The sequence below is a fragment of the Cyclospora cayetanensis genome, unplaced genomic scaffold (assembly GCF_002999335.1).
Source record: "Cyclospora cayetanensis isolate NF1_C8 unplaced genomic scaffold, CcayRef3 CcayRef3_contig_133, whole genome shotgun sequence".
Taxonomy (NCBI): Eukaryota; Apicomplexa; class Conoidasida; order Eucoccidiorida; family Eimeriidae; genus Cyclospora; species Cyclospora cayetanensis.
The window spans coordinates 1-20788 of record NW_020312074.1 but is presented as its reverse complement, the minus strand read 5'-3'; the positions used below and the strand labels follow the sequence as shown (position 1 = coordinate 20788).

Genomic DNA, 20788 nt, shown 5'->3' with positions numbered 1-20788 from the left:
CAATGAGCAAGGAACCCTTCTAGCGGGAGATTGCGAGGCTCCGAGGTCCCTTTGCAAGGACGAGCGTGCAGCAACAAATCCCGTGGTCACTTATCACGAGAATGAAGTTGCTGGGGGATGCGAAGATGCACCGCGGTGCCCTCAGTGCCACACGTAAGCGCCTGTTTCGGTTTCATCTGGAGCGTAGAGAACGTCGGAGCTGCAGTGTGTGAGCACCTTGCTCTTCGCGCGCTGGACGTCTCCCCTATCGACTGCAGCAGCTACAGCCGCTACAGCAGCAGCAACGCCTTCGGGCGTTGGCTCAGCCTCTGATATTGGCGGGGGTGCAGCAGTGCTGGCAGCAGCAGCAGCTGCTGCCTCTGCTGCTCCCTTCACCGGCTTGAAGGGCCACTTGAGCAAGCCATACGAGTCTCTCATCATCTCCAATTGCTGTGGTTCGTAGGGGAACTGTGGAACCTGCTGTAAGAGTACAGAGGGGAAATGCGGGGAGGGGACACAGTCCTTAGTAGCGTCACACGGCCCTCCTCGCCCCTTTGGATCAATACGTTGCATCAACCACCGCAAAGCCTTGTCTTTTCGCAGCAAAGCCTGTGCGAACAACATCGGCACAAGGCAACTCGAAATACTGTGAGGAGCAACGGACAGTTCTCCACCTGCAGACGGGCTAGTCCCTGCCGCTTGTGCTGGGAACGCGACTATTTTGTTACGCCCCCTTCCAAGGCTTACCTTGACTTCTGGGAGGGCGTACAGCTGAGGAGGAACAAAGTAGGCGTTGGCTGGTGGATTCGCGGGGTTCTCCTGCACCAGCAACTCTGCCCACAGCAGTAGCAGCCGGGGAGTGCCTGTGACTTTGCGCAACAGCTCGCACTCTGCCGTTCGCAGGCGCCCAAAACGCTGTAGCAGCAAATCCTGAAGGTGTAACCGCGTCATTAGGACGACCATGTCTCTGTGCGCGGCGGATTTGAACGTATACGGGGGATCTGCTTCCGTTGGTGCTCCTGAAGCTTCTGTCGGGGGGACCTCTGCGGCCGTTGCTGCTGCTGAAGTCTCTTCCACTGCGCCTGCTGCCGGAGCTACACTTGAGCTGTATCGAGCGCGCGATGCAGTTTCGAACCAAAGCCTGTGCAGAGGCGTCGAATGGGCAGGCAACCCCGTGCTTCTTAGTTGCTGCTGCTGCTGCTGCAGCGGAAACGTGTGCTGCCGCGGCGCCTGCATGGCTTTTCTTCCTCTTGTTGATAGAGGCTGCTTCGGCAAACCTGAGAAAAAGCGGAGCACGGGGGGTCCTCGGGAGCCCCTCTGTCTCCAACGACCACAGGCACTCAAAGTGGCCTCCAACCCCGCCATGGCGTTTTTGCGGAAATGCTCGATTCTCTTCCCTCTCCGTAGCTGAGGCCTATGAAATAAATGGTAATTTAGCTCTTTAAGCTCGCATAGCGCAGGGGAGGGGCAAAGGGCTCTCTCCAGAGCCAGGCGCCGTACCAGGATGGCCCTTAGTTGAAATAGTCCTTACTGGAGCATCACCGCTCGGTTGTCGAATATAAAATGCACGGAGGCGCAGCTCACGTGACAAGGGCAGAAGCGCTTAGAACGGAGATGGGACTGCCGAGTAGAACGGCCTGGGCATGCAGGTGGATAGTGTTTTTGAACCTCTGGGGTCGTCAATGGATGGGCCGCTTCCAAGAATAGCCTGCTGTTTACTCTGTGCTGCGAAATCCGTATGTCTGAACCCAGTGCTTTTGGATTCAAATACCCATTAAGGGGTACGTAGGAGACAGTGGAAGTTTCATAGCACGTACACCACGCGTTGCATGCGTTCCTCCGTTACTCGGGGCTGGTCTTCTTCACGCTTTCTCGTAAACACAAACATTCGTGAGCTCGATGTATCATACTCAGTAAATCGGCTCCCACGGACTTTTTCTCCTCCTAATGTAACGGGTCAAGAGCCACCCAGGTCTTTTCCATTTCTATGTGGCTCTCTCCGGCGGTTGCCTGTGGGAATTCGAGTCTGCACGGTGAAGGCACTTGGTCAATGACCTGTGTAAATTGGATTTTAGCGTGATCAATCATTCGGATCTTTGCTTTATAGGAGATCCATCGGTACACTACTTAAGCAGCTCCTTGCTACGCTCTGGCTGTTCGCCTTATCCTTTCCCTTTCGTCCAGACTTCACTGAGGAAAACATACCTTCAGGGGTCAGTGCAAACCCACTTAGTTGCGTATTCACGAACGCGCGCAATTGTCTAGAGTGCTCAAAGGCTGCACGTAGAACTCCACATCTACGGTCTACGTAGAGGCAAACCGTGCCCTGCCCTCGATCCTCAGGATTCCTACATGAGGAGAGAGTAAGAGCCACGGTATGCATAGCCTTACCCTGAAAAGATGTCGCGCACTCAGAGCTAGTTGCACGCAACGAACATTGTGCACGCACACAACTGTGCGTCTTATTGTATCGAGCGAGCAGTGCTCTGCAATAAGCCAGATAAACGAACAGACAAAGCATGCTGGCCCGTTCTTCGCCAACTCTTACTTCTAAAGTTTGTAGCATATTAGATAGTGTTTACTTGTAGCTGAGTCCACGACCCTACACCTCAATGCACCCCAGCTGTCTTTGTTCCCTTTAGGTCACGACCCTACAGAACATTCTTATTACTTCTTCGGAGCTTTGCTATTTCTCCCCTTTACCCAGTGGTTGAATGCATTGGGGCTCACTATCTTCTAGCTGTGTGCCTCCGGAGACTGCTACAGTCAAAACGATGGGTTGCTAGCGCTACCTGCAAGTTTTGCGAGCCGCGAAACTGGTTTGTGGAGCAAGAGCTGCTTTACCTGTGAGCTCGCACCCTTCAGGCACAATTCGCAGTAATGACTGGTGCCTGAGCCGCTGCAATTCTAAACAATCACTCCTAGGCCAGTGAAGAATACGTACTGTAGGCAAGGAGGATATTTCAGCCACGAAGCTGTTCTAGATTCTCCGGTGGCATCTTTTCGGTGGAGAAAAGCTCGCGCATTCAGATTTTTTTGATAGAAAGCATTCAGATGGCGTCCTGGGGTAGCCGCAAGGACAGCCTGGAATGTGATGGCAAGGAAACAGTATGTGCGGATACTCTGTGCTTTGCACTACCTCCACGGCGGATGGTTTTAGCGCTTGGCGTGCACCGAATCGTGTAAAGCCTCTCTCAGGGGGACGGTGTATTGCATAGAAACGTTCAGCATGGGGCCTTTATGGACCTTATGTGTAAGGGTTGCTTCCTTCCTTTGCCTTATAAAAGAGAAGCTCGTATACTCATTTAGGTGTCCCTACCCAACCAAAAAAGAGGCTTTAATATACCTACAAAGCCGTCTGTATTGAAAGCAGAACTGAAGGGTTTAAGCTAGCAAAGGGGTGACAAGGGACCAACTTTGCGGGAGTTTAGAAGGGTTTGCTGAGTCCGCGTATCTAAAGTATTTTGCAACTATAATGTTTATCAGAAAGAACACGTAAGCCAGAAGGTCAGTCTTCCATCTGCGGCGTACAGAAAGAACAACGCTTCACCAGGCTAAACCAAGCCATGCAGGTGGTGTGTGGCGACAGATGGCAAGCAAAGATGTTCACAACGAAAATAGAACGTCCTAAAATAGCCAATATCGAAATCGATGTAGCCAGTTCTAGAACCCCAGAATCGTACTGTTTCGTAGAGCCACATACAATCATTCTAGGAATCAAAACAAACATTATCAGCTTGGCACTGAACTGCAGGAGATTATACCTTCCATGATCTAATGCTGAGTAAGAGTGGATGGATGGAAAGAAGTAGGAATTAAATCCAACCTTCACAAGAGCACAGTGTGTCACTGTGAGCGCACAAACAAACTTGTTGGAAATCAGCATGTGTTAGCGGACTGGAGAGTGTCCGGCGGTCCGCCCCAGGGAAACGGCAGCACCGGAAACGAAGCTACAGCACGCTCCTGCCTTTTGTGGCTGGAGGAGTGATGCATATACAGAGCATTTAAATTTCAAAGAGCGAGGGAAAGAGCTGAGTTTTATGGAGTCACATCTTTCGTAGAATAGGGTACAACGGCTCCCCAGCTGAACCAGAAGTCTTCACGAGGAGATTTTACGAGGCGTCACTGCATCAAACTTGTAAGTCCAAATGATACGTGAGCGTATCGCTGCAGCTGTGGCAGCAGCAGAAGCATAAGCAATTTCGATCATTACCCTGCTTACCACAAACCATTGCTCTTTCTCTCTGCGGATAGTTTTTCCTGACACGCGCGGCAGGCACTGGTTGTGGCGTGGAATCGGAATAGAATCGGATAAAGTGCCGGGCAAAGCGGGACCAACGAGAACGTGATTAAAAGACGTTTCTGCTTCTTCATGACTGCTTTACCACTAGCGCGTTTCTGCATCTTCCTCCTTACTTCCGCCTTTGCCTGCGCACCCTGTGATGTGGAAAGGCAGGCGTCACTAACAACACGGGCATCCACCAAGCTATAGGCTAATCTTCAGGACGAGCCCTACCTAAGTGAAAGATTACAAAGGCGGCCTGCTGCCGCTCGCGACCTTACAGAGTGGTACAGAGAAAGCACCAAAGAGAAGCTTCAGGTGCCGAGTCAGAGATACAGAAAGGAAGAAGAAGGGGGGAAAAAGAAGGGCAAACGAAACAGGGAGGGGCACGTTACGATGCCCAGTTCCCAGAGAGGTCAGTTGGGTCTCGCCTCCAATTGAATAGATACTGAAATTTTTCTTGCGTCTGGTAAACTGCGGACAAAAAATCTTAGCCTGAATCCTTGAGGCATCCAGTGTCTCTATAGCAGGGGAAAGGGGTAATCGGTGTTATGGATCAACAGACAATATGGTTCTTGATGCTGTAGGGGCTGCAAATTCCTTCTACTGCATGGAGGGGGTGGCGAAACCCAAAGGATTCTCAGAGCCTGACTGCAGTGGCTCAACCCCTTCACTTAGAAAGTAGTGTTCCCGGCTGAGAGAGTTGTAACGTGCACTTGGTGCTGCCTCTGTGCGAAGTTAGGAGCCAGAGATGTATCTAAATAAGAATTCTTCGCCTCACTGAATCACGAATATATTCACAAGCTGTGGAAGTAAATCTCAAGGCAGCAGTTTACGTCTTTTGCTGGGTGGGCGCACTTGCTCTCGTTGCGCCAGCAAGGTGAAAGATCTAGGTGGGAAAATGAATGAACACTATTCTAGCAGGAACAACCAGCATACAAGTTGTTTCATATGTAATGCCCCATCCAAAGTCTTCACAAGGGGAAATTACGCTCCATTCTCAATATAAAGAATAAACTGTTATTCAGCAGTCCCAGAAGAGCTACTCCCTTCCCCTGCCCGCGACCCTTAGGATCCCAACATGAAGGAAGCGAGACAGCGAAAGTAAGCGTAGTAGCACCCTCTATGGAGTCAGTGATTTTAGAGCTAGCTGCACAGTATAGTGCACATGCATACAAAGTTGTTTCTCATTGTTTTGGGTCCACGCTAGTCCGCAATACAAATGATACAAGAAGACACAGGCCATACGGTTAAACCTTCACCAGTTCTCAATTAAACCTAATTATTATAGTGGAAAGTGTCTACATGTAGCTGAGCTCGCAACGCCGGCCTTACTATTCTGCTTTTAATGTAAAATTGCTCTCTCATATAGTCTCAATGCAACCTATATCAGCCTATACTGGATAAATAGACCAGCGCAAGCTAACAAAAAGCATCACGGGTGATGTGCACATGCCTTGCCCTCATTGTGTGCTTTTGAACAGCGGCACCAGCATCAGGCTCCAGTGCCTGTTGAAACAGCAGCGATCGCCATACGAAAACCTGTGGGGATTTAGGATTTCCTTCAGAGTTATCCGTTACCCATTTGCCAGCTGGCATGTAGGAGCTTGTGAGAACCAGCGTGCTTTAGGAAGCCCCATGGGTACTGCCTTAGCTGCACCGCTTCATCGGATGCCAAGCCTGCAGTGAAGCTTCAAATTACTCCCCAAATTTTTTTAATAACGAGCGCGGCGTACTAGTGCCCTTGTTAGCATTAGTACAGCATATCTGTATTGTGCATCCGTCCTTCGCATACTTTCATAATGCACATATCTACCTTGCAGCCAGTCCACGTTCATGCACGGCCATCATGAATTTTGGTGCATGCTTCACGGCCGCAGGCCCAAATAGAGAGACCTATGGGGGAAGCAGCAGAAGCGGTTTATGCGACAGCTTTCCATAGGCTTGATCTAGTAGGATTGGGATCTACAGCCTTCATGGGGTAAGGACCGTCCTTGTCTCAAGTGTGTCTGCATGCAGGTTCTGTTGTTTTAAGGGACCTTCCATGCATTGTTTGTTTACGACCTCCTCACTCTCTTTGAGAGCTCCACCCTTCATCAGCGCTTCGTTTTCCTGGATGCAGCTCCATAGTCCTGGCTCTCTAGTGTTCGCCCAAAGGCGCCTGTTGTAGCCCTCGTGGAGGGTCGCTATGGAACGCTCAAACTGCGGGAGAAATGAAATTATGGCAAACGGCATCAGGTAGTGAATAGAATCCGGGGGACTGGGACATGCGCACCGGCCCTCTTAGCCCACTGGCGCCAAGGAGTGGTGGGTGGGTGTTACAGAGGGGTTGTGTACTGGGGCCTAAAGTGGGTTGTGGCTGTGTGTTCCTCGAGTGTTGCTTATTTCATTATTTCAGTATTGTATAGATAAAGTTCTAGTCCACACTCCTGTCTTGTCCTATTTGGCGTCTTCATTTGTGTGCAGCGTCCAGCAGCCATAGTTCTACCCCGAAGTGACCTCCTCGGGGATGAGGGCAGCTCTACCTTCTGTTAGCAACGCTTTGTGTCTTTTACTCAGCTACTTTGCTTGATTCCAGAGGCTTTGTGGCCTCTCCGATGACGCACCACACCCTCGGGTCCTTCAGGTTCTGCACAAACCCCAAGGAATTCCAGAGCACCTCTAGTGTCCGTAAGGGCTCGTTCACCCTTTTTTTTCTTTCCGGATGTCATGAAGAATCACGAAAGGCAGCGCGCTCCGCTGCAGCAGCTGCAGCAGCGCCTGCGGCTGCTGCAGCGGCTGAAGCATGACCTGCTCTTTCAGCCCGTCATCCCTTCGCAGGAAGTTGAACCACACTATCAACAGCTGCAGCATGCGCTTCACTTGCAGCAACAGCAGGAGCAGCAGCCACCCAACGAGCATAAGAAATCCGATTCTTTACCTCAACTGGCTCTTTCCCAGCTCCAAGAGATGCAGCAGGAAACAAGGGCGGACACCTTGAAGCAGAAGCATCATGAGCAGTCCGTACAGCACCAGCCGGGGCAGCAGCTGCAGCTGCCTCCCCAGTGTTGGTCCACTGTAGCTGCAAGTGTACAGTCACCAGGGAGTCAGCATGACGGGAACCTAGCCACGAAGAGGCAACAGCAGCATGTAGAGCAGCAGCGCCTCCGAGAGCAGCAGTTTCTACAATTGCAGCTCCGCAACATCGGTTGCCAGCAGCAAGTGGATCTCGCCTTGCACTTGGTACAGCGGCAGCTGCTGCTTCAGGGGTTCGCTGCCTCTGAAACACTAACATCCTTGGCAACAGCGACAGCGTTGCCGGGTGCCCCTGATTCTTTCAAACAGGCAGCAAACAAGGGCAGAGAAAGCTCTACACAAGATTCAGCAGGGTGTGTTGTTGCTCCCTCGGAAGCCTCGCGCATCGCGAAGCAGCACGCAGCGTCGTACCTTGCAGCGGTAGCTTCTGCTCTACTTCCTGCCGTTTCGGGAGCTGCTGCCGAAGCCTCAGCTGCAGCAGGTACACCTCCAGCGGAGGGGCTGTGGGGTGATGCTGCTTCCTTCACAGAGCTGCAGGCAGAGAATCAGGTAGAACCTGCTGTTCAGCAATTAAGCGCGCTTGCCATTATGTCATGGGGTGCACGGCAGTTGCAGGAGCAAAAGTTGCAGTTGCAGCATGTGCAGCAGTTGGTCATGCTGTTATACCAGCAGCCGCCGACAAGGCAGATACTGCTGGAAAGTTCGCAGTTGATGCAGCTGCTCGAGACTCATCCTGGAGTCGTGTTGAAGCTGCTGCAGCAGCAGCACCTTCACCAGCGGCCGCTTCCGCAGCGTCTGCTCAGTGCGCTCCTCGAGAAGCAGCAGCGCCAACAACTGACGCACCAGTCGACGCAGCATCTTCTGCTACCTTCAGAGGTCTACGCCAAGTTGCTTGCAGCTGCCAGCAGGGAGATCCGCGAGGAGCAGTCGTTGCTGCATTACCAGATCGCAGCGGTCGAGAGAGAGCGCTGCAGGCTGACGTCCCTTGTGAAGCGCCAGGTGCAGCGGCAGAAATGCCCACAGGCGCAGTTTCTGCAGGAGCAGGCACTCAGCCCTCCCCGCACGCAGCAGCAGTGCTATGAGGGAGACTTCTCTTGTGGTGGGCAGGAGGGAGAGCAGCTCGGAGCAACGCAGCTAGCGACAGCAGCAGAAGCAGCAGACAGCGAGGAGGCCTCCTGCCAGGCGCAGCGCGTAGTTGCTGCTGCGGAAATGCATGCGACTGTGCAGCCTGCTCCTCGCCACACCCCTGTTAAGGGCTTAGAGCAGGAGTCGTCTCCCCAGCACCCTCCGCAGGAGACAGTTCTTGAGAAGAAGAACCACGTCTGCTCCGACAAGACAGCTCGGCAGCAAGGCTGCAGAACGACGCGCAAACTGCATCAGAAGCAGCACCTCCCTGCCAAGAAATGCAGACGAAGAGTGGCCCCTTATAGCCACAGAACTATGCCGGAGCTAGCGGCAGCAACGCCAGCAGCAGTGACGGAGGCAGAAGCTCCTCCGCAGGAGTGGTGCAGGCGCAGCAGCCGATTGCAGGGGCGATCTCAGACAGTCGAGTGTCTTGGCCGCAGCGAAAGCAAAGCCACCGAAAAGAAAAAAGGCAACGGTAATAATAGCAGCAGCAGCAGTAATAGCAGTGACGATGATGAGGAGAACAGATATCCGCAACAGCAACAGCGACGGCAGGGTTGTCAACGGCTCCAGAGCCAGCAACGCAAGAAATTGCATCCACACGAAAGAGGCCATGGAGACGCACCACTTGTTGCTACTGCTGCTGCTGCAGTGGTGGCAAACGCAGATGACGGCATAGAGGAGCCCTTAGAGGATGTAGCGCCACGTCTTGCCCAGGAGGCGAGGAACGCAGCAGCATCAAACAGAGCAGCAGAAGCAGCAGCGGCTGGCAACAAGGCCAAAGGAGAGGGCAGCAGCGGTGAGCTTGCATCCGCAGTGTTTGATTCAGACGAGCAGCAGATGCAGCAGCTGGTTGCGCTTCTAAGGCAGTGGTCTCATCGTGCTGCAGACCTCACACCTCCTTCCGCCGACGATTCTGCGGCAGTCGTTGGAAGGCTGTCAGCGACGCAGCCGCTGTTGGAGCAGCTGCGTCTGCAGCAGCAGCAGCAGAACTGCTGCCTGTTGCAGATAAGTGACGGTTACAGCGAAACAGTGAGTGCTCTTCTTAGCACGCGCAGTGCGACCACGGCGCGTCTACACCAGCTGCTTGCCTGGAGCTTCGAGCAGCAGCAGCAGACACTGCATCAGCAGAAGGAGCAGCAACAGCAGACACAACAGCCGCAGACACCGCAGCAGTTGCTCGTCTTGGCCATGAAAACTCCCGAGCTCCAAGACAAACGCGGTAGACGCTCCCTGCCGCCTCTAAAGCCCCTAAGGTGAGCAACCGCTTTCCAGCGCGCATGCAATAAGGCCGCCTGTGTGATTGCTGCAGCGAGCGAGGCTTGCCTGTGCATGCTGCTGTGTGACTTGAAATTGCCGTGCAGCATGGCTTCTGCGGCGTTTTGTTTGTCCATGCATGCAGCACCAGCAATAGGAGGAGAAGCAGCACCAGCAATAGGAGGAGCAGCAGCCACACCGACAGCAGCAGACACAGCGTTGACGTTTTCGCTGCGCTGTGCGGCTGCGCTGCCGTAGCCCTTTACGTGGAGGCTGCCCTTATAACGCTAGGAGTGGATACGGCTTCTGATATAGAGCTTCAGCAGTCTCAGCAGTTTCAGCAGCAGCTTCAGCAGCCTCAGCAGTTTCAGCAGCAGCAGTTTCAGCAGCGGCAGCAGGGCGGTGACGCCTCTTGGACGTCGACAGTAGCTGCCTGCGTTAAGCGCCACTGCAGAGACACGCTCGTCCCCCTGCTATCTCAGCAGCTTGGTCAGTATATTGATTCTTCTTTTGCCAGTGGCTCGTTGTTGTGCTGCGAGGTGTGAAATTCCAAAGGGAGTTGACTTTTTCCCGCGCTTGTTGCAGCGCGCATGCTGGTGGTGCTGTCTTTGCTGAGTGTTCCTACTCGGAAAACCCATAGTAGCCAAAAAGAACCCCCCTTCTTCCCTTCCCCTCTCCTCCCACTAACGACTGTCGGCAGCGTCAGAAGCAGCAGCGAGTTGTGCTGCTGCCTTGGCTGTGGCATGCGTTGGCGGTGTGGGGATTTGCAGCTGCCTCGTGTGTTGCTGCGTTGCTGCTGCCTGCAGATTGTGGGGTCGAGGAGAAGCAGGCGCGTGGCAGCGTTGCCGCAAGAGCAGCAGCAGCAGCAGTTGCTGCTTCTGCGATGCAGCGCTTCCTTGAGGGACTGCGCTGTCTGTGGAGTGCTGCCGTGGCATTTCAGAAACCCGCGCTCTTTAGTTTAGAAGATCTCCATCTCATTGCTGCTGGACTGTGTTATATTTCGGCTGTACGAGCCTTGCCTGCACAGGCGACTGCATGCGTGCTGCTCTGGCGTTCGGCAGAAGATCTGTTGCTGCTGGTGAGGCCTCGTTTTTTTTTTTCGATCTGAAACGATCAAACTGCTCCCGGACGGTGGCTTGTGGCTGTTTTCTGCCGGAGGCATCTTGCCCCCTCCTCCTGCATCTGGCGTGTTGCTCGAGCTGCGAGGCTTTTCATCGCAGGTAGGGTGCAGCTGGTCTGCCTATGTCAATTCTTGCGTTTGCGATCGGACTGCTGTGTGGCGGTGTGCTGCTGCTGTGGGCGGGGTGTGTGGTGCAGCTGTTTCAGTTCGTCCCGCAGCTTCACGACTGCGTGATTGAGGGACTGCTGCAGCACTCCTTGGCGTCACCAGCCAGTGGCGACGCATGCGTGCAGCGGGGAGGCAGCCGACATGCAGGGGCGGTTGCTGCCGCTGCGGCTGCAGCGACTGAGCACGACGGTGGAGAGGCTGTGGGACGGCAGCCTCTCTGCACTGCGGAAGCTGTCGCGTCAGCTGGCATGCATCCTCTGGCTCTGCTGCTGCCGCGGCTGCTGCAAGCCATGTGCCTGCCAGGCGCGGTGTACAGACACCTGTATGAGGCACCCGACACAGCCCCACACTTAGAGCCTCCTGAGAAACAGCAGAAACAGCAGCCACACGGCGTAGCTGCAGCAGCGGCTGCCGCGTCCACGGCAGCCAAGAAAATCGCTCGCCAGCTACTCTCCATTGCACTTGGCGAAGAGCTGCACTGTAAGCAGCAACAGCAGCAGCAGCAACAGCAGCAGCAGCAACAGCTCGTGCTGCTTTCCGCCACGCGGCCTTCTGCAGGCTGCGTACGTGCGGTGCGGCGGATTATCGCCGATCTCGCGCGAGTAAGTCTCGCTGGCTGTTGCCTGCGTGTAATCCTTGGTGTTGCTGCCCTTGCACTCCATGCTTCACGGCTGCAGAAGGAGGAAATTATATATATAGAGAGAGAGAGGGAAAGGTATAGATTGAGGGAGAAAAAAAGAGAGTGAGAGAGAGAAAAAGAAGGACAGAAAGACAGAGAGGGAAAGGTATAGATTGAGGGAGAGAGAAAGAGAGTGAGAGAGAGAAAAAGAAAGAAAGAAAGACAGAGAGGGAAAGGTATAGATTGAGGGAGAAAGAAAGAGAGCGAAAGAGAGAAAAAGAAAGAAAGAGAGGGAAAGGTATAGATTGAGGGAGAAAGAAAGAGAGAGAGAGAGAGAGGACAGAGAGACAGAGAGGGAAGGTATAGATTGAGGGAGAAAGAAAGAGAGTGAGAGAGAGAAAAAGAAAGAAAGAGAAGAAAAAGGGAGAAAGAGAGTGTACCTGCAAATTCGTGGGAGGAATATGGGAAGCTACATGAGTCTGCTTCTGTTGTGTGTCATCCGCAGCTCACTCTGTCACCGGCGTTGCCTGCTTCTCTCCTGCTGCTTCGCGCTTGTGGTTTGGCGATGTTGGCTCGCTTGTTGGGAAAGGATGCGTCTGCTGCTTCGGACGGCATGCATCAGCATCAGCAGACAGTCCTGCTGTCTCTGCTCTCGGAAGTTGTGCCTGCAGTCTTTGCAGAGGCTATGCCAGAGCTGCCGCCGCTATTTCCGCTGCGACTGCGGCAGATGCAACAGCTGGAGACAGAACCGCTAAGTAGCCTGCAGTCCGATTCGGCAGCAGCGGGCAGTGTGCCCCCCCCACGATGTCGTAATCGCTGTCGGCAAGCAGAGCAGCAGCGAGGGGGGGTGCGAGCTAAGCAGCGCTCGGCGGCTGATGCGTCTGCTCTCCAGAAAATGCCTCAAGCGACTCCAACTGCTGCATGCACACAACAACAGCCGGAGATTTGCTGCTGCGACTGCGCGACGTCCAAGGGGCTTAGCACCAAGTGCGGCCCTCAAACGCTGAGGCATTTGCACGAAGCGGCAAAAACAGCAGCAAAAACAACATCAGCAGCAACATCAGCATCAGCAGCAATATCAGCATCAGCAGCAATATCAGCATCAGCAGCAATATCAGCATCAGCAGCAAAATCAGCATCAGCAGCAACAACGTGGATTTGTGCAGGCTGTGAACTGCGACGGACAGTTGCGCTGTGCCTTGGAGAGGCTTTTGACAGAATGAAGCCATCCGCATGGCTTTCGGCTGCAACAGCTCTGCCCCCCCCTACCATGGCAGCAGGGGCAGTCGCAGCGGCGAGCTGCGCAGGCGATAGTTCCCTGCTTCTCTACGTCTTAGACGAGCCGCTCATCTCCCACTGTCTCCTCCTTATGCAAGCCGACGCGAGCAGAGGGCCTCTTGCAGCACAGCTGGCTGTCGAGCAGCGCAGCAACAACGCACGGCGCGATAGAGGTGAGGCTTGCAAGGTGACTTGCTCAGCTGCTGCTGCTGCAGCAGCAGACATGATGCGCCTCTCTCATGGACGCTTGCTCCTTCTCCACAGCCGAGCAGCGATGGCGTGTCTCTTGCGGTTGCTTGGAGGCGCTGGTACCAGCAGTGCAAGCAGGAGCAGCAGCAGCCATGCAAGCAGGAGCAGCAGCAATGCGAGCAGGAGCACCAGCAGCGACATGTTGGAGGTTGTGACAGATCTGGAGTGGGAAGCTGCAGCGACGGGCTCAGCTGGTTTGATTACCCCTCTGAGCATTGCCAGTGCGGCTGCAGGTGTTATGGGTAGCGATCTGAGCGTACCATGGCAAGAGGAGCTTCTCCCTTCCCTCCTGCAGCAGCAGCAGCAGCAGCACAAGCTGGTGATGACTGTATGGCGGTCCTTTGCTCTCTCGGCGTTGCAGCAGATTGGCGAGTTGCTGTTGCATGCCGTGCAGGTGGCGTCGGGAGATTTGCGGGCTTCCGTGAGGTAATTTCTTGGGGCTTTCTGTGCAGCTGCATGCGCGGCGAAAGTCTGCACGGTGACATCTCACAGCGCTGGTCTGAACTCCTTGCTTCTCGCGCTGATAGCGCATTTGCTGCAGCTCGACGAACAGCTCGTGATTTGTTTCTGCGGTGCAGGCGGGCAGCCCTTGGGGTGTTGCATGCATGCGCAACGCGCAGAGCTTCATTGCTGCAACTGAGCAGCGGCAATGGCATCTCGATCCTCCTGCCGCAGGCTCTTGTAGACTCTGCCCCCTGCGTTCGCGAACGTGCTTTGGCATTGCTAGACACGGCGCTGCAGCAGCAGCAGAAAGCAGCAACAAGAGCAACAGTAGCGGCAGTGGAAGGAGCAGCTGGAGACTCCTGCAGCGGCTTGCAGGGGAGAGAGGGCAATCAGCACGAGGCGCCTGTGCAGCAGCAGCCGGAAGCAGCAGCAGCGCTTGCTTCTTGGCTGGAAGGCGTCGGCGGCTTGCTGCGTTTCTTGCGACATGCAGTGCTGTCGGATGCAGCTCCCTTGGTGCGACAACAGGCGCTGCGGGTTGCGCGCAGCTGTGCAGCGGCTGCTCCTCTGGGGGAAACAGCTCGCTGCTGCCGCAGTCTTCTCATAGAGGCGCTTGGTGCGACACCAGATCACGCTGCAACTAAGACCTTTGTAACGGGTGCTCTGGCTGCAGACGTTGTCTCCTGCCTCGTGAACAAGTCTCACGACGCAGAAGCGCCCCCTAATACTGACGTCGACGAAGGCGTAGCTGCACGCGTGCAGACACCTCCTCCTCACCCCGGCAGGAGGTCCTCAGAGAACTGCAGCAACTCCCCTCTTGCTGCTTCTGCTGCTGCCCGAGCGCGAGGCGCATGCAGTGCGTTCAGCGCATTGAATTTGCGAAGGGCAGTCCGACTGCTTGCAGGATTATGTGCAGTGGCAAGGGAGCACCTCGAGACTTCACTCGTGCCGCTGCTGCTGCCGCGAGTGCACTACTTGCTGCAGTCGCAGCAGCAGGCGCTGCAGCAGCGGACGCTACAAGACCTCGCAGCCACGCTGCTGGAAGCGTGTCTCAACGAGTATCTGAAGTGCTGCTTCGGGGAAACAGAGGATCAACGGAAGGGGCAGCAGCAGGAAGGCGATGCACTGCTAAAGCCTGCCGCTCCAGGAAGCGCCTTGTTGCAGCTAGCCGAGGAGTTAGGGGCTTTCTGCCCACGTGGGCTCATGCAGTTCGTCCCCCATGTCGCTGTTATGCTCCGGAATCACGCCAGTCTGCTGCAGCAAGGCGGCTGCTACAGCGGCAGCAGCAGCAGCAGTAGCGCCAGCAGCAGCAGCAGTAGCAGCAGCAGCAGTAGCAGTCCGTGCCTCCTGGGGGAGATCGAACTGCTCGCTGCTGCTGCCAACCACATCCGAAACGCTTCCGAATCCATGCAGCAGGAGATGCTGCAGTGCGTGCCTGCTGTGCTTGTCCTCCTCGAGACAGACCCACTGCTGCTGCAGGCAGGCACCCGCCTGCTGTGCCAAGTGTCTGTACAGCTGCAGCAGGAAGACGTGCGTGATAGCCTTCTCGATTTGTTCGCCGTCAGTCTGGCCCTCATCTATTCCATGAAGGATCGCATTCACGAGTTGCAGCACCAGGAGCAGCACCGCCATCATCCCTCGCAGCGCGGTGAACTGCAACACGAGGCTGAGAAGACCCCCCTTGTCTCGATGCTGCAAGCGCTTCAGTTCGCTTCGTGGGCAGTTGCGTGTCTTGCTGCGGGCCTGCGCATGCACAGGGTGCCTCAGGGGGGTGCAGCAGCGGCTGCAGAGCCGCAGCATGCGTCTGCCTTTCCTGCAGTCGCGCTGCAGCCGAAGCTTTCGCCAACGACGCTGACTTCGTCCAGGGGTGAGGCGAAGCTTTGTGCCTCTCACGGAGCGTCCTTCCACTGGAGCTGCACCGGTGATTTTAGTCGTGCCATGTGTGTCTGTGCTGTGCTACATGTGTCTGTGTGTGCGGATCGATGAAGGGTGCTCTTTGTTGCTCCTGTTTACGTCTGTCCTGTGTGGGGTGGCCTTTTTTCACTGCGTTGTTTCCGCCTCTGCTGGTGTTTGCTTGCACGTGTAGGGTCGGCTGCTGTAGACGGAGATGCACTGCTGCCAACGGCCTGCGTCGCCTCGCTGATGCAGCGTGTGGCTGCGCATGCAACGGATAGCAGATCCGCGGCTGCGGCTGCCGCAGCCGCCGCAGCCGCAAAGGAGACCTTCGACATCGAGCACTGTGTCTTCCATTTGCTGTGCGACGTGTTGGCGCTGCTGCAAGAGAAAGGGGCAATGACGGCTGTGGCATGGCAGTCCATTTGCTGTTTCTTGCAGGCAGCTCCTTCCTTCCTTGGCAGTCCCCGACTAGCGGCGCGTCTGACTGCCGCAATAGCAGCCGCGACTGCCGCAGGTCCGAGCCAGCTGCCCAGAGTCGAGCCGCGAAGGGCGTACAAGACTGTGGGGCGAGTAGACACGACAGACTTGCCTGCTGCCCTTCAAGCGCTGTATGGACTCGTCAAGGCGCTGCAAAGAGAGGACGCATCATCTGCAGATGCAAGACATGCAGCGGCCGTTACTGCCCCTGCGGAAGCGGCTACCGTTGGTCGACGTCGCAGCTTCGCGAGCGCCAGCGCTTCCCTACAGCGGCCTTTTCCCCACCGGAAGGCACACGAGGATCAGCAGCTGTCGCGAGATAAGACGCCTCCAAGCCGCCGCAAAGCCTCCGAAGAAAGAACTCCCTGGGCTGCACCAACCGAAGCGGCAGGAACGGGAGCAGCTACAACTGCGAATGCGAACGCAAGTGCAGCCACAACTGCAAGTGCAACAGGGGCGCAGTCTAGTGTGTGTGATGCCTTGCATGGACTGGCATTACAAGTTGGACCGTTGCTGGAAGTGCTCATTCCCAGGCAGCAGCTGCAGGGGCAGAGGCGTCAGGCAGCGTGGGCGTCTGTTAGCTGCACCACGGCTACCCTCATCCTCCTTCTCACGAGGACGTTGCAGCAGTAAGGCCGCTTCCTGGCGCTGCTTTTGCACACTGCCGCGGCAGCAGCAAGTCGTAGGCATCACGGAACGCATGCATGCACCCGTTAGCAGCAGCTGCAGCAGCCGCCACACGCATGCGTCTCTGCGTCTGACTGCTATTGGCTCTGCAGGCTGGGTCTCGTGTATCACAGCGAAATGCTGCCGCAGACAGCTGCTCTCCTGTTTTCCAGCAGCAAAACGGTGGCGCGTGCTGCTTCTCTGCTGCTGAAAGAAACTCTCAGCGGCAGCGCTGCTGCCCCCTCCGCTGCAGGCCGGCTGCAAGAATGCCTTGACAGCGCAGCGCTGATGTGTTTACACCGCGGAGTTGCAGCTAGCACATACGCAGGAGAGGCGCATGCGCATGCGACATGCGGCAGCGGCAGTCCCAACCTCCTGCAGCTCCAAGAAGAGGGCACAGCTCCACTTGCCGCGTTGAGGCTTGCGCCATTCGAGCAGTCAGACTCGGCAGCCGTGACAGCCTTCGTTTCTCTTTTTACGCGTGTCTCTAAGGCATCCCGACGGGTATATAAATAAATAAATATATATATATATATATGCTGCTGCCAATGTTGCTGCTGCCAATGCTGCTGTTGCTGCTGCCAATGCTGCTGTTGCTGCTGCCAATGCTGCTGTTGCTGCTGCCAATGCTGCTCTTGCTGCTGCCAGTGCTGCTGTTGCAGTATTGCCAGCGACATTGATGAGGTTTTTTATTGGCTCTTTGTTGCAAGGGACACCTGCGGCGGTGCGTGGCAAGGGGCAGATCCGTTTTTTCTGTACTTTGTTTTGCCTGGATGTGTGCTACGCAGTCTCCCTTCGCTGAGTTGCACCTCGGGATAGTGGCAACGCTGCGGCGCTTGATCAGCGTAGACGGCCTGTCGTGCCTGGCTGCGCGTCTTCCGCCTTCTTGCTCGGGGGCAGTGCATGCGGCAGCTAGTGGAGCAGACGCAGCGGCGACGGCTGCATGCATTTCTGCCTGGATCGATGGCCTCCCCCCTTCGCTTGCTGGCATTGCCACAGACGCGGCTGTGACGCCGTGGCTATCTCGAACCTCGCCACACTTGCTGCCTCTGCTGCCAGCAGCCTTTGCAGCGCTGCTGCATCTGCGGCTTGCTGCAGACGTGCTGCTCGCCTCGATCAAGAGGCCTACCGAAGCAGCAGCGGCAGCCGCAGCGCTGCGAGGGGTTGCAGTGGACTGCGGCTCTGCAGTCGACGCGCTGCTGCATGCAGCCCAGCAGCAGCACCAGCAGCAAGTTGCTGCGCTGACTGCTGCTTTCTGCGGATATTTTGCGTCGCAGTTGAGGGCTGCCCTTTTGCGAGGCTTCCGCGTGAGCGACAGGCCTGGTGGGGAGAGCGACTCCGCAGGATCGGCAGCTGCTGCTGCGCGCGAAGAGCTGGATAGCAGTGCCAGTGACACGGGCGATTTAGCAGGAAGTGGAAGTCGCGCATTCCCTGAGCAGCAGGAGCACGTTCGCGGATTGCAGCGGCAGCAGCCCAGTCCTCGAAGCGGCAGTAACCGGGGAAAAAGGAGCTGCAAAGAAGCGCCGATGCGAGGAGAAATTCTGACAGCTCCTGAATCCGCAAAGCGCACGGCCGTTGCGGCTTCCCGATGTGCAGCAGCAGCAGCACGAGCAGCAGCAGCAGCAGCATGTGCTGCTGCAATACCCTCAGGCAAGCGGATGGCAGCAGCTACACGGCGCCGAACCTGGCAGAGCAGTGCAGCTGGTTTCCTCGGAGCACTTGGCGATGACGCGACGAATGCGGAAAGCCTTTTCAACAGTGCAGCTGCAGCTCAGCGCCGTGCTGTCGCCAAGATCGGAAGCCTGTGGGCTGCGATTGTCGCTCTGGATACCGATCCTGCTGTCATGGCGAGTTCAACTGCTCCAGACGCGGCAGCTGCTGCTGCGGCTGCTGCCCCCACGCAGGAGGATACGCGAGATCGCCTTATTCGGGAGCTGGTGGACGCAGCTGTCTGCTTCGAGAGCGAGTTGCGTCTCTGGGAAGACAACGCGCAGCGCCTCGCCTCCGCACCTCTGCACGTGCAGCAGCAGCGGGGGGGCGGTGCAGGAAAGGGCCCACGCTGGCAGAAACGGCGTCAGCTGCACCAGGCAGAATCCTCTGCTCCGACGTGTCGTCGGCGGAAGCGCAGGAGGTTCGGAATTCGAAAGGGAGAGGATCCCAGAGATTCTGATTGGGCAAGAGATGAGGAAACTTCCGACATCACGGCAGAGTCAGACGAGGACTTCGAGGCGGCGTTCTGATAATGGCTGCTCTCGCGAGGGCGCCTGCCGGCTTGCCCTCTTTTTTAATCCTGCTAAAGCTGCTCCTTTAATGCCTGATTCAAGCCTTGCAGCCCGAGCACATCCACTCCGCTAGCAAGTGCTGTCTTCCCCACTACGCGGGCAAAACAGTCGTTACCCGGACCAACACCGCTAGCCCGCTTCAGACAAAACGGATGCAGCAGACTGTAGTGATCTTATGTGTATATGTAAATATGAATGCACATAATATATATATGTATATACCCAGGCGCGTAAAAGCTATCGCTTTGGAGGCACGCTCCCCCCATCCCGCCTCCCTGTACATGCCCCTGTTGGATGCGTTTCGTGCTGCTCCTCCTGTGTGTGAAAAGGGGGGCCTAGCCTACTTGAATTTTCCACATCGAGACACAGATCAAGATACATCTATAGGTCTTCATGCGAGCTGCTAGTGACAGGCTGATCCACGCCAAATACGAAGGTACCAAGGAGTGTCTTGCGCAGTTGCACCTCCAATATTAATTATTAATATATACATGAAGGTATTTATATATATATATATATATATGGACACATGCTGACCGGCACTTTGGCATCCGAGGGCTACTTACAAAAGCTGCTAGAGGCGTCGCACTTGAACTGAGCGAAGGAGGCATTCGCGACAGGAGGGGCAGTAGCTGTGTCTGTCTGCCCCGTAAGCGTTTTGTGCAACCCCCCGATGCGGAGCCGCGGCGAAGGCTTCAGGCAGCAAGGCGCCATCGTGTGTTGCATTTTCGCTGCACAGCGGGAGCGTGCAGTGGCCTTCGAAGGACCATGCCTCCAAATTTCCACCTCCTGCGGCTCCCGCGGAGAATACACACGCGGTGGATTGAAGCCTTTAAAGAAGCAGGCACTAAAGCCGAATGGTGTTTCCTTCATGTTGCTGCAGCCAGTGACAAGGAGGGAGGGAGTCTCAATAGACAGGGCAACTGCAGGCTTCTACACTGCCCAAGGCAGAGGTGCCGGTACAGCCCATTTGTTTCCACAAGGGCGATGGATAGGCGGGGAGGGAGCCTAAAGTAAGAGCTTGCCGACCAATGAGCGGCAGCCGCGCAAACACGCAACTGCCAAAAGAAAGCTGCCACCGGAAGCATCTGGCTCTACGTGACAGGCTACAGTCAGCGCAAAGGATCAAAGCCTTGAAACTAGCGGGGAAAGACAGAGCCCGCAGCGAGTCGCCAGCGCACGAAACAAGGGCCCTTACACGATAATCTTCGCGAGGCAGAAAGGAAGCGTCTAGGGGTTTAGGCATGCAAGAAAAAAAAGCGAACTCGGCGAGCCGAGAATTTCTGGCAGGCTACCGACGCACGGCGCTATCCACTGTCCAGCAAATCGGTGCAGCGAGTTTGGCAGAAACGCAAAGGTAAGTGGCAGCCTGGTAGCTCTCAGCTGCCCTCTGCGGCTGCGATCTGCCGAAATACCCAAGGCAGGCAGCCTCCTACTGCTACTGCTCTTCTTCTTCTGAACGCGCGGAAAAATTCGCGTCAAAAAGAAGACGCACGACCCCGTCAGCTGCAGACGCAGCCAGCAGGCCTCCAGTGTACCTACAGCCCCCGCAAGCGGCGCAAGATACAGACACTTATTAGCGGCAGCAGAAGCAGCTGGACATAAAAACATCCACACCTTGAGACTCAAGGAAGCCAAGCAAACAGCAGCACCAAAGGCAGCACCCGTAGGCCAGTCGAGACAAGCCTGGCAGATTCGCGCCAAACAATTGCAAGGCAGCAGTAAGGCCATAGAATTCGCGAATACATATCACGGACGGCAGGTACATCACATTGAAAGGGGAGAGAGATAAAGAGAGAGACAAAGTGAGAGAGAGAGAGAGAGAGAGAGAGAGAGAGAGAGAGAGAGAGAGAGAGAGAGAGAGAGAGAGAGAGAGAGAGAGAGAGAGAGAGAGAGAGAGAGAGAGAGAGAGAGAGAGAGAGAGAGAGAGAGAG

General features: G+C 55.7%; 2 protein-coding genes across 2 annotated transcripts; one reads left to right on the top strand and one right to left on the bottom strand.

Moving 5' to 3' along the window:
• Positions 1–141: 141 nt before the first annotated feature.
• Positions 142–969, bottom strand: LOC34617921. The gene is made up of 2 exons (XM_026336544.1): positions 727–969; positions 142–588 (listed from the first exon to the last, which is right to left on the bottom strand). The coding sequence occupies exons 1-2, from the start codon at positions 940–942 to the stop codon at positions 142–144; spliced, it is 663 nt and encodes a 220-aa protein (XP_026192329.1). The 5' UTR covers positions 943–969.
• A 5190-nt stretch (positions 970–6159) lies between these two features.
• Positions 6160–18812, top strand: LOC34618710. The gene is made up of 14 exons (XM_026336547.1): positions 6160–6242; positions 6432–6499; positions 7323–8310; positions 8707–9657; positions 9876–10197; positions 10518–10736; positions 10976–11548; positions 12071–12279; positions 12697–13518; positions 13671–15323; positions 15522–16535; positions 16686–17076; positions 17361–18182; positions 18264–18812. Exons 1-14 carry the CDS (start codon positions 6160–6162, stop codon positions 18810–18812), a joined length of 8664 nt encoding a protein of 2887 aa, XP_026192332.1.
• Positions 18813–20788: the final 1976 nt, after the last annotated feature.